We start from the raw sequence: 14,647 nt of genomic DNA on the forward strand, positions 1-14,647 counted from the left end.
CTTCCTACCCTACCCCTTCTGCAAAATCCCCCCTCCAAAAGCCTTCACCCAGAGCTTTGTGAACTGGAGACTGAGGTCCCCCATGTGACATCTAACTTGAGACGTAAGATGGTGAAGGCTTTCAGGGTCCAGATGATGTTCATAGACACCTTACACTTGGAAGTTCTTCGCATTTCATTTTTTACCAAGACGTTTTGCGTGGACGACTGTCTAGTAAGACTCTGGTGTAAATCCTCGGTCCTCCCCTTGGGGAACTTTATCCTGCGTGTGCATGCAGAGGAGCCCAGTGGTGGGCTCCCACCCACCACTCCCCAGTGTGGAGACCGGAAGGCAGCCTGGGGAAGGCAGGGAGAACACCCCCTCACTGTCCTGGCGAGATCAGACTTTTGGGGGTTGGGGGCAGTGTGGGAAGTGCTTTGAAATGACAAGAGCTCCTGTTTAGGGATGACGAGGGAAATCACCCAGAATCCAGGCCATGAGGGTGACGGTGGTCGCCCTCTCTTTTGGGGGAGGTCTGACAAACGGGGGGGGGGGGGGGGGTAGAGGCAATAAAACACAACAATCAAGCCAACCTTTAAATAGCAACTTTTAAAAATATAAAAACAGCTCATTACAATGACTTTTCATTTTCTTTTTTTCTTCAGGAATCATCTTTCTTCTACCCTCACCCTCCCTTGTGGCTAGAGCCTTTAACAAGACATGGCAGATGCACATCCAAGACCCAGAGAAAGAGAGAAATTCTCCAGACGGTCCCTCCCCCACCTCAGAAAGGTACAGGGCACCCGGCCGGTCTCCACGGCCTCTCCACGCCTCTGGGTCGCATCAGGGGAGCTGCTAGACTGGAGCAAGATCACTGAAGACCAGCAGTTTCCACTGGGGCCCCTTCCTCCCTTCTCACCAGACGGAATCACACATTATAAAATAATCCATAAAAATGCAGTATCAAAATTATCTTCCATATGCTACATCCATGGAGAGCCCACCACCAGGACTCACATCGGCCTTTAGCTTTTCCTTAAAAGAAGAAAAAAAAGACCAAGAAGAAGAAGAAGAAGAAGAAGAAAATAATAAACCCAAGTCCTAATACCTCAGAACATTTTGGTACCAAAGAGTGGTACCTGCAGGAGACGATTTTTCTACCTGTAACCTGTTTGGGCTCCAAAGAGACTGAAAGCCGCAAGAAGTCACCACAGTGCCAGGACCGGTGTCCCCAACCGACCCCTGGTCCCCTCAGCCCTGTTGTGCTGCCCGGGGTGGGCGGGGGGGAGACTGTCCCTTCAGACTCACAACCCTTGCAGGTTGATTACACTTTTCCCCCTCTAGGGAGAGAGGAGGGGGTCAGAGGCAGGAAAGGGGGAGAAGGCATTTTTATAAAGGACATCAGTTCTAATTCTTTTTATTTAAAAAAAAAAAAAAAAAAAAAAGCACCCACATCAGTTGCTATTTTTCTCTGGTAGCTCCCTGAGCTGAGTTGCTATGCTTTCCTCTAACTTTTTGTCCTTTGAAGGTTGTGTCCGGAGATCAAGAAGGGCCAGAGATGGAGCTCCTTCGCGCCTCCACCTCCCATCACCATAACCAAGTGCGCACCAAAGAGAGCGAGCGAGCGAGGCGAGAAGGAAAGAGAGAGCAAGAGTCGGACCCCTGAGAGAGAGGGAGGAGAGCGCAGGCGGCCACAGAGAATCCGACCTTCGTCAGCCTGGCTGGCCACCACGCAAGCCTTGCCCGGCCGCCCGCGCAGCCTGCACGGGTCCCGACAGGCCTTGGGCTGCTCCCAAGTCCACAGGGGGGTGCATTCGTCCCAGGGACCCCCCCCTCCTCCTGGTCAGGCTGGTCACCAGCTGCAGCTCCCTTCCTCTGCCCCTCCACTCCCTCTCCATTTGGCTCCCCCTCCCTGCCTCCCCTTCCCAGATGGGGATGTCCCTTAAAACAAAAACAAAACAAAACAAAAAAGCCACCACCACGAGTGGGTTACAAATACAGCAGGCGAAGTACACGGCTAGTACGCGGCTAGCATTTTCGGTGGGAAGGGGCCTCCTCCCCCACTGACCAGTCCGAGATAGAGGAGTCTGTTATTTACATTTTTCACAAATGTTGTGCGCTGCACAATCGGGAAAATGAGATCCCCCCCTCCCCCAGCACAAACACCTGGTCCACTCCAGTGTCCCCCCCCCGACCCGGGGCAGGGGGACAGAGCAAGAGAGGGGAAGGAAAGATGGAGATTCATGATGGCGTCTGTCGGGGGGCTGGAACCCCAAGCCTCCAAAGAAATCTACGTGTAGCATCTGCCAGGGTTGTGGACAGGGAGGAGGAGAGACAGCCGTCAGAGTCCATGAGACACAGGAGTCCATGCCCAGGGGTCCAGACCGTGGCGGGCGCGCCCTCTTGGCCTGCCGGAGCGCAGCCCTGGACCGCTCGGCTGCCCACCGCTGGCCTCCGCCAGCCTCGGGGCCCCTCGCGGGGTCGCCCTGTCACCGCCGAGTCTTTTTCTCCCAGAGTCTGACAGCCCAGTCAGAGTCCTTGTTTAGTAGATGACCTCATAAACTGTGGCCTTCTTGTCACCAGAGCCTGTTACAATATATTTGTCATCCGCCGAAATGTCACAACTCAAGACAGACGAGGATTCCTTGGACTGCAGGGGGGAGGCGAGCACAAGGCAGGAGGGCGTGGGGAGACAAAAAGGCAGAAATTCACTTTCTTGGTACTCAGCGCGATTTCCGCGCTGTCTGCGTCACACCCCGTCTGCCAGCCCCGGAGCTCCAACCCCAGGCGCCCGCAGCACGGCCTCCCCCAAAGCAGCCTAGAGAGGCACTTTCGGGAACAGATGCCCCGTCCTTCGGCTTTTCCACCGGGAAAGGCTCATGACCAGGGCCCGGGGTGATCGTGGAGTTGTATGGCTCGAAAGAGAGCACTGGAGGTTGAGCTTCTCCTCGGTCTACCGACAGGAAGGAGCACCTCTGAGCGGGCGTGGGCGTCAGCGGGCTGGAGCCAGGAAGGGGACCTCCGTCTGGCCCAAAGTGTCCAGTGTAACGAGGGTTACACGTGTGACATGCTGGACGCCACACACTCCCAGCACGGATCCCAAAAGAGGCTTGTCGGCTCGGAGCACAGGAGCATACTGTGCATGCGTGCGTGCAGTCAAGACCATGCGTAAGTGAACCCAGATCTTGAAAAATCACGAAAAGCCTCTTCCCGCTCTCCCATCTCTTTCCAGACCCTCTCTCACTCCTTACACCGAGGTGTCGAGATGAAACACAAACTTACTTGAACATCAGGGAACACTGCTCTGAAAAGAGCTGCCCAGGGCACCTCCTGGAAGTGCTCAGGCCACAGGCCAGAGCCAAGAGCATGACTTAACTTCCCCCTTGTTCTAGAAATACCACAAGAACCCCCACTTAAAAGCCCTCACCCTATGGGTCAGACACCACCAGCTGCAATGTGTGTCCCGCTGATGTGTCCCAGGCCTTTGCTCTGGGGAACCCACCCTGGAGCCCCAGCACGTAGGGGCTGGAAGGGGCCATCCCCACCCCCATCCCCATCCCCAGGGGCAGGCCCCAACCCGGGGCAGCGGCCGGGTGGTGGGCAGTACCTGGAATATGCTGGCTCCATACGGCGTCCTCCAGGCGTTGAGGAGATTGTCTTTCCCAGTGCTCACGAACCACTTGCCTGCAGGTGGGAGGCAAAGGAGCGTCAGCTCGTGGCTGGCTGCCCTGGAAAGCGAGACCCACCCCAGACATGGCCGGCTGCCATGGAGACGTGGTGTGAACTGCCAGCCAGCGCTTAGTTAAGAGGCTCGGCTGGTGAGGGGCATTTCATAAGCGAGACCCGTATCCGACTCACAGACCGCTCCCCCCCCCGGGGCCCCTCGCCCAGAACGCCTCCCTGCAATCACGGAGGAGGGGTGGGTGCCGACGGGATGGAGAACGGTGGGATTTGCAATAAATCACAGACGTGACACTTCCGCAAAAGATTCTTTTTAAAGCTTATCAGTGGAGTGACCCTTCTCAGTTTTATGACTAGAAGGTGGCAGAAAGTGCTAGAAATGGCAGAGCCCTGAGGTCTGGAGACACAGCCAGCCGCAGCCGGTGACCGGCGAGTGCTCTGACTCGCAGGCCGCTCTGCCAGGGCTCAGCCCGGGCTCACGTGCTATTGCTCTCCAAAGCCGCGTGGGGGGGCCCCGGGCCACTCCCAGAGAAAGACCCCCCCCCCCCGCGTGCAGAGAGGATGAGGGGTGGCCAAGGCTGCGCAGCCAGTCCGGGGAGAAGCAGATCCAACCCGGGGCTGTCAGCCATCACAGCCCGCGGTCTCAGCCAGCAGAGGAACGGCCCCAAGGCTGAGAGTGCTGTTTCCCTGCCTCAGGCCCACGAGGGCTGGCTCTGGCCGGCTGCTGTGCATGCTTGGTACCCTGTGGCCGTAGCCGCATCCAAGGAATAAGGATGGGGGGGAGCAGGGGAGACAGCAGTCGGGATCGGGAGGCCGGATTCCAAGATGTGGCTGGCGTGCGGGCTCTGCCTTGCTCTCAAGCTTTGGGCCCCTCATCCGTGCAGAGGGCAGGCGGGGCTGCCCCGGCTCCCGGCCCCCCCGAGGCTCACCGCAGTAGGCGAACTTGAGGGAGAGCACGCAGCTCTCATGCAGGTGCAGCTGGTACTTGTCCGGCTTGGTGTGGTGTAGGACCTCCACGTTGCTGCTCTCCATGCCCACAGCCAGCCACTCCCCGGTGGGGCAGTAGCCCAGCGAGAAGATCTGCAGGGGGCGGCAGACCGGGCTCAGCTCCTCTGTCCCCCCGACCCTTCCCCCCAGGGCCCCAGGGGCTCCTCAAAGGCCCTGCTCAGGGACCCCGAGGGCAGGGGCCCACCGCTCCCGCTCCCATCACGTCCCCACATGCCATCTGCAAGGCAAAGCCCCTCTCCTCTCCCTCAGCCCTGGAATGCCTTGTAGGGGTGAGGAAGTAGAGGCTCAGAGAGGCTGCTGACTCTAGAAAGTAAGTGGTATAGAGCCAGCATCCCAACTCCGAGATGAAAGAGGCATTTCACTTTCCAAGTTACACAAGTTTCCCTGTGACTTTTTCCTTTCCTTAAGAAAAAAAGTGAATAAAACACTGAAATATTAAATATATAGTTGAAATATTTAAATAACACAAACAACAATGGAAGATAAGGCTACCTAACAGTAACGGAGTACCTTCTATGAACCAGGCTATCGCTAGGGCTTTAATGGGACCCTTTCAGGTGCTCACACCAGACCTGCGAGGTAGCTACTACTGTGCCCATCCCACGAGGGGGGAAAAACACCGGGGCCAAAGCGTCCAACAGTAGAGGAGCTGAGAATCAGTTCTGAACAGCTGGGTCAAGTACACCCCACTCCAGGGCCTTGTCGATTCTATTCTATTGCTGCCTCCTCCAGGAAGCCTTCCAAGGGGGCTCAGGTTGGTCAGAGGTCCACTTGCAATGACCACCTGTGAGGGCCCCCTTGTCCCCTGACCCAGCCAGTGGGACCCCAGAAGGGAAGGGCACACGCTGGCCTGGGGGACGGGAGGAGCGCACACACCTGGGAAGTGAAATCATGCTGCTGCAGCTGCCGACCCTCTCGCAGATCCCAGGAACGCACGGTGTTGTCCAGGCCTCCAGTCCACAGCTTGGTGCCATCGTGGGAGATGTCTATGCAGCTGGCCCCATCCGTGTGGCCCTGGAACTGCCTGCGAAGGCCAAGCAGGGAAAGGGGGTGAGCCCTCCAGAACCACGGAGTGCCGAGGCCAGCTGTGTCTGAGCAGAAGAGGAAACAGAGGCCCAGAAGGGGGTGGCCCATGCACCCGCAGTCCCCTGGTGAGCTCGCAGCAGAGCCGGGCCTCCTCCCGGCCCACTCCAGAATCTCCGCCGCGGGCAGGTCTCCTCCCCCTGCTGGGCTATGGGGCTGAGGCCATATGCAGCTGGAGGCCCCTATGACCAGTGAGGACAGCCGCTGTGCACCCGACAGCCGATTCTGGGGCGGGCACGCCACCCTGCACCGCCTTCACCATGCCCACTTCACACCGGGGTCACGGAGACATGGGAGCTGAGTGACCAGCACAGGGTCATAATGGGGGTAGGATTCCCATGGGGCCACGGCTCCCGAGTCCCCACGACAACCACCAAGTGACACTGCCCCCGACCTTCCGGTCCCGACGCCCTCCTTCCTCAGTTCTCCCCCTCTGCTGTCTCCGATGCTCTGAATTCCACGCCCCCCTCCCCCTGGAGCCTTCTGCAGGGGAGCCCTCCGTCCCCTGCCCACGCCGAGCACCTGACCCACGGCTGCCCCCTCGCACAGGTCAGGCCTGGCTGTCTCCTCACCCGGGGGTCCTCGCCCACTCTGATGCGGCCACCCCACAGCCAGAAGCACCCCGGACGGGTCCCCGTTACAACCAGCGTGACCTTGCCGAGAACGAGGCTCCCCTGTTCCCTCACACAGCCTCACCTGACCAGGGTCTGGTTGTGCAGGTCCCACACGGCAATGTTACCGTCGCTGCAGCAGGAGAAGCAGACTTTGGCGTCGGGGCTGATGGCCAGGGCGTAGCAGGCAGGAGCCGAGGACGTCAGCTCGGCCTTGATGCGGGGTGTGGGCGAGGCCAGGTCCCAGATGGTGAGCGTGCTGGCCTCGCCGCCCACGATGAGCGTGCGCCCGTCAGGGAGCAGCTTGCAGGAGCGGATGTAATTGTCCCTGTTCTGGAGGGAGAAGGGGCAACGTGGAGCTCTGCCCGCCCCTCCTCCCAGGGACCAGAAGAATCGCATCCGGCAACACCAAGTGCCCTTGCCACCCTCGCCACCCCTGCTTGCTCACATCCCGCCCTCGCTCCCGGCAGCTGCCAGGCCCTCCCCTCCCTCATCCACAACCCTTCGATCTTTCGGGCATCTCTTCACAAACCCCGGGAAGCTCGCTATCTCCACTTAAGGATGGTAAGTAAACCCAGGGCCCAGGGGTCAGCCAGCCTGCTCGGATGCCCAGCCAGGCTGCCCCTCCGCTGGCTAGAGGAGATGCCTGAGGTCCTGGGGCCTCACCAGGCAGTCCAGCTGGGAGATGGGGCTCTTGCTGCCCGGCTGGCTGATGTCCCAGATCTTCACGCAGCCCTTGCCACCTGTATAGACGTGCCGCGTGGGGTTGCTGATGGTCACGGCGCACACCACCTCCCCGTGGCTCAGCGTGTTGATCTGCCGGGCATGGCGTGGGATGCCGGGGCCTGCCAGGGCGTCGTGGGGGAAGGGCACGGGCTGCATCTGCCCATCAGCACTCACGTGGAAAGAGTACGCTCTGAAAGGGAGAACCAACCCCTCCGTCATCCCCAATCCTTTCAGTTCCCACGAGTCCTCCCACGTCAGACGGCACCACCCCGACTGGCCCACGTCTGGGCCCCACGCCCCAAATCTTAGGGAACCCAGTCACGCCAACCTCCCTGGCCTGGTTCTACCAGGGTAGGGGACTGCTTAACATCCCAGCCTTGACTTCTGCTCCTGCTCCCATACACCCTTGGCTCCAGATCGTGTCACTAGCCCCACATGGGCCTTGGAATGCCCTTTCCTACCATCTATAAATCCCCGTGGAAAGGTTACCTCCTCCTTTATAAGCCCCGGGGTAAGAGGGAGGGAAAGAGGGGTGTGTGTGTGTGTGTGTCCCGCCCAGGAGGAATCATGGCGTGCACATCGGAGCCAGGGGTGAGCCAGCACCGTCTACCTGCTTTCTAGGCTGGGGGTGCTTCCAGCAGCTCCAACCCAGCGGAGCTCCTGAGGCCAGGGCCGCTCACGTCATTTGGAAATGGAGGCCCCATCAACTGCGGTGTTCCCCATCCCCAGTTCCCCACTCAGCGGGAGCCCCAGGGCCGGTCAGAAGTGGGGCCAGGCAGCCGTGTCCCGCAGCTACAACCTGGCCTGTGAGTACCTCTAGAGGGCGGACATCTTCTCGAGGGGAGGTCGACCAGGGCTGGGCAGAGGGGTTAGGGGGTTGTACGCTTTCCCCAGCTAGCATGCAGTAAGCACAGCCAGAACTTACGGTTTCCCACCAGGAATGGAGGCGAGGCTTGAGGGCAGGCCGGTGGCCCGCATGGGAGGGTGAGGGTCAAAACCAACCTGTAAGGCAAGACCAGGCCAGCCCTTAGTGAGGGAGGCCACCACGCAGCCCGCGCCCCAGCCTCTTCCTTCCCCACTTCCTAGGTCCTGCCCACAGCGCTGCCTCTTCAAAACCCGGAAGACAGAGCAGAGCCAGCTGTCCCAGAGGTAAAACAGGCCCAGCAGGCCAGGTGTCTTGCCCGGGACAGTGGGAGGGACAGCCTGACAGTCCAGACCCACCAACTCTGAGCCAGTATTCTCGAGCCCCACACCCCCAGCTCCCCCTGCTCCACCAGGCAGAGCTGATCCGGCCCCACTTCATTCTCCTCCCTGGTGTCCAGTGGGCCCGTCATCTCAGAGAGAGGAAGCCACCCAGGAGAGACACCGTCTCCTGAGAAAGAACCCCTCTCTGCCGACCCAAATCTGAACTCATTCTCGGTACAGCAAGCAGCCTCATTTACCAAACCCAGGCTACGTGGAAGTCACTGGACAGCTTTTGGGATTCCCATCCCCACACAGCCCAGAAAAAGAGAGAGCAGCCCCACTTTCCAGATGGAAAAAGACGGCCTGGGTGGTGGCGGGGGTGGGGGGTGCTGAGTTGTATGAGGTCACATGACGACTAACAGGTCAAGTGGGGGTAGGGCCCAGGTCTGCTGACCCCAAAGCCTCTGTCCCATTCTTTTTCTAATAAACACTCTGCCCCAGAGGCAGCTGCCTGACAACCCCCACCAACTCCCCACTCCTTGCCCAATTCCCCCAAAAGGAGCCAAAAGGTCTACGTACAGCTCCAAAGCTCACCATTGGCGATCGGCCGTAGGCGGCGGCGGCCGCAGCGGCGGCCGCACTCATCTGTGGTGGGATGTTGTGCAAGCCGGCGTAGGCGCTCGGGCTGGTGAGCGAGCCGTTCATCTCGTGGTGGCTCATCATGGCGAAGGGGGCCGCGTAGGAGCTGGTGATGGAGATGGGCGTGCGCAAGGCCGAAGCTGCAAGGAGGCGGGCGTCAGCCAGGGGAGACCCTCAGGGGGAGTGGGCCCACCCCTCCTTCCAGGACAAAGCTCAGGCCCCACCAGGATGCCTCCCAGCCCAGCAGCAATCTTTCCTGCACTCGAAAGCTGCCTGGTCCAGGCAGCCCTCTTGGACTGAGCCCATCTAACTGGGATCCTGGTCTTCGCGGTCCAAGAAGGTTCAAGCTGAGAGATATGCCCACCTCTTTTTACGCAGCAGGACACGGAGGCCCAGAAGGGGGTTGCTGGGAGTCTCAAGGAACTGATGACACACATGGGGACAACCTGTCTGGAGCTCCTTCCACACACCGAGTCCCAACAGCGGCCCCAGTAAGCCCTTGCCATCAGTTCTGACACATCAGGTGTCCACGTCCTCCTCAAACCTGACCATGGAGTGCCCCCGGAGGCAGGCCCTGGGACAGCCCCAACCCCCACATACTTCCTAGGGCTCTGGCCTAGCTGTGCAGCCTCAGCCCGGGCCCGGGGCAGACCCCACCCTCCAGCGCCATCACCCCAGCGCCGTGCCTACCCATTATACCTATTGGGTCCATGCCAGGGGGTTTGCCCGGCAGCGACCGGAGCCCTGGGGTCGTGCTGGTGCCTGGAGTCGGGGCATCGTTCCTCGGAGTAGGTGTGTTGGACTTGAGCCCAGGGGTGGAGGATTTGTCGTTCTGAACAGGGAAGACATGAAGATTCCTTTCTTTCGAGAGCTGGGCACTTGGGGCCACAACACCCAGTACCGGCTCCAGTTCTGAATCTCCTGCCCCACGGCCCCTCAATTCTTGCCAACCTTATTTGTCAGGGACAGTGGTGATCGTTCCCATTTTATGGATGCAGTAACCAAGGCTCGGAAACATTAACTGGTAGCACAGGGCCTAGCCAGCCAGTAAGTGGGAAAGCCAGTATTTCAACTGGGGCCAAACCCCAATCTATGTTCTTTGTAAACCACCCCTCTACCCTCCAGTTATGACCACTCCAGCTTGTACCTTTTCCAGAACCTTCTCCCTCCACCCCACCCCCCCCGCCCCAGACCTCCACTTCTGTGGCATCAGTGGCAGACCCCACATACATGACCAAGGTCTTTGGTCTTGGAGGAAGGTGTGCTGCTGGAGGAGGCTACTGAGGCGGGGCTGGTGGGGGCATCCTTTTTCAGGCCGCGGGCCTTGTCCAGCCCATTTTCAGGAGGGGAGTGTGCAGGGCTGACCCGGGGCGTCGCTGGGTCCTAAAAACACAAGGGATGCAGAGATGCACTGACAGCAACAACCAGCCTGGAGTCTTCCCTGCGCTGGGAACAGGCCGGGAGTGCACACAGCTGACGGGGAGAGGACCTGGGGCCACAAAGTCAGGGGCGACTAGTTCCCAATGATCTCGTCTCACCCCTTCATCCCACAGATGGGGAGACTGGGGCCTGGCAGGGGTGGGGGATGGTGACCAGCCCAGGATCAGACACAAGTTCAAGACTCAAATCTGGGCAGTGGGGCCTCTTGGCCTCATGCAGCTCCAGGTCCTCCCTCCCTGCTGAGGCGGATCCCAAGGGCTCACGACCCCTACCCTCAAGATGCTGCGAGGTGGTGGGGAGAACAGAGCTGACCCGGAGGACCAGAGGGAACAGGAGCTGGCCCTTGCCCGGGATCTCTGGGGTACGCCTGCGTTCTCTCCCATGGGCTCCCGCCCTAGCAACCCCAACCACCATGCAGCCAAGCCCTGTTCTCCTCCTCCTGACCAGCCGAATGCCTCGCTGCCCTGCTCTGGCTGCCAGCCACGTTGGATGGAGCAGTAGCTGGGACACAACAGCTCCCAGCCAAGGGAGGAGCCGCCTCAAACCCCCCCCAAACCGAGCACGCTGCAACCTGGGCCTGTCCGAGCTCACCTCATTGGAAACATCCACCACCAGATCGTCACTTTTGTCCCCGTCACTGTCCTGCAACCGAGAGAGAGAAGCCAGTCAGGGGGCCACCCCCACCACACCCCCAGACCAAGCCTGAAGCACCCCCTGCTTCCACCAGCTGGAATCTGAACCCAGGGCCAAACCCCACAGTCCACGCGCTCTCCCCTCTGGCGCACCGACGTTGGCTGTCCGCTCGCCCAGCCCCCTAGCCCTGTTCCGGGTCACTGCGCTCCATGCCCACTGGCAGCCTCACCCACACCTGCCCCATCACACTTGGCTCCTTCCAGCGGCTTCATAGCCACCATCACAGTCGAGGAAGAGTGCTAGCCTCACGCCATCGCTTCCGCCACTCTGTGTGGGAGGGGTGATCGCCTCGTCTCCCAGAAATGCAGCTGAGGCACTTGGGTGACACGTACAGAACTGCAAGCAGCAAAGCATGGCCCCCTTCCCTGGCTCTCAGCTCTCATCCGAACAGCCTGGCCCACAGCAATACCGTGACCACACGGTAGGCTCAAAGTGTGGGGGCGTGGGGGACAGCCCCCTGGAGCAGATCGGGGATTCTGGGAGGGCTGTGATGGCAGCATGGGGCCCCCTGGCCTGTGGGGGGGGGGCACCCACAGTTCTCAGCCACTCCCCGTCCTGGCTGGGGCCCATGTGCTCACAGCGTGTGTGTATGAACCTGCGCTGCCCCTGCCGCCCCGGCCAGGAACCCCAGCCCGCCCCCGCCCGTGCCTCTGACTCACCCACGAGTCGGGCCTGTGGGTTCTCCCACACCCCAGACCCCACCACCGACCCCGTGCTGCCCAGCACACGTACGTATCGGCTCAGACTATCTTTCTCCTCTGCCTTCCGCTTCTTGGCTTCCATGCTATAGTCTGCAGAGCCCCGGTGCTTCTCACTGGCCCGGAGGCTTTCAGAGGGCGACACGGAGTTATTCTGGAAACCAGAAGGGAGATCCAGTGTGAACATTCCCTGCACACCGAGACGTAAGCTAAACGCAGGGGTCTCAAGAAGTCAGAAGAGGTGTTGTGTGTGTCCTGCAACCCTCCACTCCACCAGAGCCTTACCAGGGAAGCCTTCGCAGCAATCCAGACTCCCTGCAGGGGAGCCCTGGGAGCACAATTCACTTTTGTAGCCACGACGCTGCTATTAAGTAAATAGGCTTGTGCTGAGCTCTCTGCTTTCTGGCCCGTGGGACCTTATGTTCTAGGAGGGCCACCCCTCCTTCACCACCCACCTTGGGCCAGCCATGTACATTTGCTCAAAGAAGGGATATGCAAAATTTGCACTGAGTCGTGAAAGATGGGTCTCAGAGGACACACAGGGGCCACGTCCAATACTTCATCTGCTGACCCCGACTGGAATGGAGAGACTGACAGGGAGGAAGGACGTCGCGTTGCCAATAGGCCTTCTACGTGGAGGTGGGCAAGTTGGCATTTTGTATGAACGTCCTACTACTCCATCGCCAGGTCTCAAGCACTTCAGAGAAACAGCAGTGTTAGAAAGAAACAAGAACTGCGACTTCATGAAGCCTTTCCCTCCGCAAGGTGGGAAAAGGCACAAGGGCAGGTGAAATCGTTCTCTTTGTAACGATGGGAATGCAGGGGCCCCGAGAGGTTGGGAGACTTGCCCAAGGCACCCCACTGGAGGCAACGTGAAGGAAACCCGAGCTGCTCAGGCCTGGAAGGGCCTAATGAATTCTCCCTTCAAACTCCAAAGCAAGCAAGCCCAGCAACAGTTTGAAATGCAAGGCCTGGGAAGAGCGGGGCCGGGCCAGTAGACCAAGCTGGAACAGCACGGGCAGGCGGAGAGCATCCCACAGAGGAAGGGGTCCGGCTGACTCGGGGCGCTAGCGGTGGCCAGGAACGGCCCCCGCGGTGTGGCTGGCAGCACCGGGCTAGGGAGCAGGGAGGGAGGAGCTACCTACAGTGGCACCTGCCAGCAAACCTGTGCCCTCCAGGCTGGGGCCGGGAGAGTATCAGAACCGGCGCGCCCCTCTAGGGGGCTGCTGAGGTCTACTCCTTTCTAAGGGACCAAACTACACCTTCCTTCATCACTCACCACTCACCCCCCCGCCTTTCCTGAGCACCCACCCTAGATCAGGCCCGGGGCTGGGTGCCAGGGATACGGGAAGGAGCCAGACACAGCCCCTGCTCTCCCAGGGCGCAGTCGGACTGCAGGGCAGGGGAAGTCCAGTCCAGCCACATCCCCAGGCAGTGTGGACGTGCAGGACGCAGCCACGCGGGGACACGGAGGGCCGTGGGCAGAGAAGGACATCGAAAGGCGGGGAGGTGGGAGGGAGGAATGAGCCTCCACTTCACGTCTCCCCCACTTTCTTGGAGACCAGTCCCGGGCATTGGGGGGGGCGGGAGGGGAGGACAGTGTGGAAACCACAGAACTTCATTTCCTTTCCTAAGCTGGTTTCTGGGCAGCCCTTCCCTGCCAAGTTTCTGCCTGAAGCAAATTAAAATGGCAGAGTTATCAAGCCTTGAAGAAAAAATGGAGGTTCTAATGGAAGTGCAGCTCAGCCTTGCCCACAGCCGTGCGGGAGCGGCGGCAAGGCGCACACAGCCGCAATTCAATTAGCCGCTGCGAGCGCCCGCAGAAAAATCAGTGGCATTTCATTTCCTCCGATGGCGGCCACCCCGCGCTAAGCAGTGAGGCTCCCAGGCCCTCTCCTCCCGGGCGGGCGGGTGGGGAGCGGGGCAGGGGGGAGGGGGGGCGCGGCTGCTCAGGTTTCTCCTTGCGACCCGGTACGTGGCTCGGAGAACAGCGAGCTCTTTCTTCTCCTGCAGTCAGGCTGAAAACCCTCGCTGCTACTGGAGAGAGTCATGTCAGGCATTTAGCGGCATCGATCCAGCCCGCCTCTGGCTGGCAGGCAGCCAAAAAACTAAGTATTTTTTATTGCTTCGGCGAGGCAAGGAAATATGAATGAAGCTACCTCTAATTGGACTCCAGACTAACCCCTCTGGGACAGCTTCCAGCCCGTGCAGCCGTCCCCCTCCTGCTCGTCCACGGCCCTGTCCTTCCTGCGGGGGCCTCATCTGCTGACAACCTGGTTTGCAAAGGGCTGCTCGCTGCAGGTTGCACGGCCTCGGCCGCCACGGCCACAGGCGGACAAGCCCTGCTGCCGTGCCCACACCGGCCCAGGACGGATGGCGGCTTGACCCTTCCCCACCGGACTCCCCAGAGTCTGCCGTGCACGGGTGTGGACCAGCACTGTGGCGTGAGGAGCTCAGCTCTTGGGGCATTCTCCGGGGGATTCTTTTAGCAGAAAGCTTTCACAGACTGGGGCACAAAGCCAAATGCAAACAGCAATGGGGAGGGGGACGATGTGAAGACAGAGGGCATCGGGCGTCAAACCCTCGTGTCACTCGGCAGCGGGTCCTTGTTAACCGGGTCACCTCCCGGATGCTGGGTGCTCTTGTGAGGGGGCTTCCTGACTAAGCGGGGAGGCTTGGCTGGGCAGGAATATGCCCGTGGCACAGATACAGAAACTGAGGCTTAAAGAGGCCAAGAGAGCCACCCGGCGTCCCATGAAGCCAGGACCAGACCCAGGCCTGGAGGGGTCCAGTCCACCCCCCACTCCTATCCAGGCCTACCACCTCTCCAAAAACGCCACCTTCTGAGGATCAACGCTCAGGCAATCAAAATGGATTTTCAGCTTCAGTCTTTCCTTTCTGATA

General features: G+C 60.1%; 1 protein-coding gene and 1 long non-coding RNA gene across 14 annotated transcripts in view; one reads left to right on the plus strand and one right to left on the minus strand.

Annotated features, from left to right (window-relative positions):
- Positions 1–573: 573 nt before the first annotated feature.
- Positions 574–14,647, minus strand: part of TLE3 (TLE family member 3, transcriptional corepressor) — a 47,536-nt gene continuing 33,462 nt past the window's right edge. For 6 of the 13 annotated variants that reach the window (XM_025883962.2, XM_025883960.2, XM_025883964.2 and 3 more), the window contains 12 exons: positions 11,778–11,897; positions 10,944–10,994; positions 10,143–10,295; positions 9,603–9,744; positions 8,853–9,052; positions 8,014–8,090; positions 7,029–7,278; positions 6,448–6,695; positions 5,545–5,692; positions 4,590–4,740; positions 3,587–3,663; positions 574–2,629 (listed from right to left, as the gene is read on the minus strand). In XM_025883962.2, the coding sequence (XP_025739747.1) occupies positions 2,522–2,629; positions 3,587–3,663; positions 4,590–4,740; positions 5,545–5,692; positions 6,448–6,695; positions 7,029–7,278; positions 8,014–8,090; positions 8,853–9,052; positions 9,603–9,744; positions 10,143–10,295; positions 10,944–10,994; positions 11,778–11,897 (1,725 nt within the window). In that variant the 3' untranslated portion in view covers positions 574–2,521. The remainder of the gene's footprint in view (positions 2,630–3,586; positions 3,664–4,589; positions 4,741–5,544; positions 5,693–6,447; positions 6,696–7,028; positions 7,279–8,013; positions 8,091–8,852; positions 9,053–9,602; positions 9,745–10,142; positions 10,296–10,943; positions 10,995–11,777; positions 11,898–14,647) is intronic. The other 7 variants (XM_025883961.2, XM_025883959.2, XM_025883955.2 and 4 more) reach the window with 3 other exon arrangements.
- Positions 6,704–8,485, plus strand: LOC141370024 (uncharacterized). Its single transcript, XR_012373693.1, has 3 exons — positions 6,704–6,926; positions 7,710–7,894; positions 8,175–8,485. It is a non-coding gene; the product is annotated as an uncharacterized lncRNA (long non-coding RNA).

The sequence above is a fragment of the Callorhinus ursinus genome, unplaced genomic scaffold (genome assembly GCF_003265705.2).
Source record: "Callorhinus ursinus isolate GAN/ISIS: 27379988/994484 unplaced genomic scaffold, GSC_fseal_2.0 scaffold25, whole genome shotgun sequence".
In the NCBI taxonomy this organism is placed as follows: domain Eukaryota; kingdom Metazoa; phylum Chordata; class Mammalia; order Carnivora; family Otariidae; genus Callorhinus; species Callorhinus ursinus.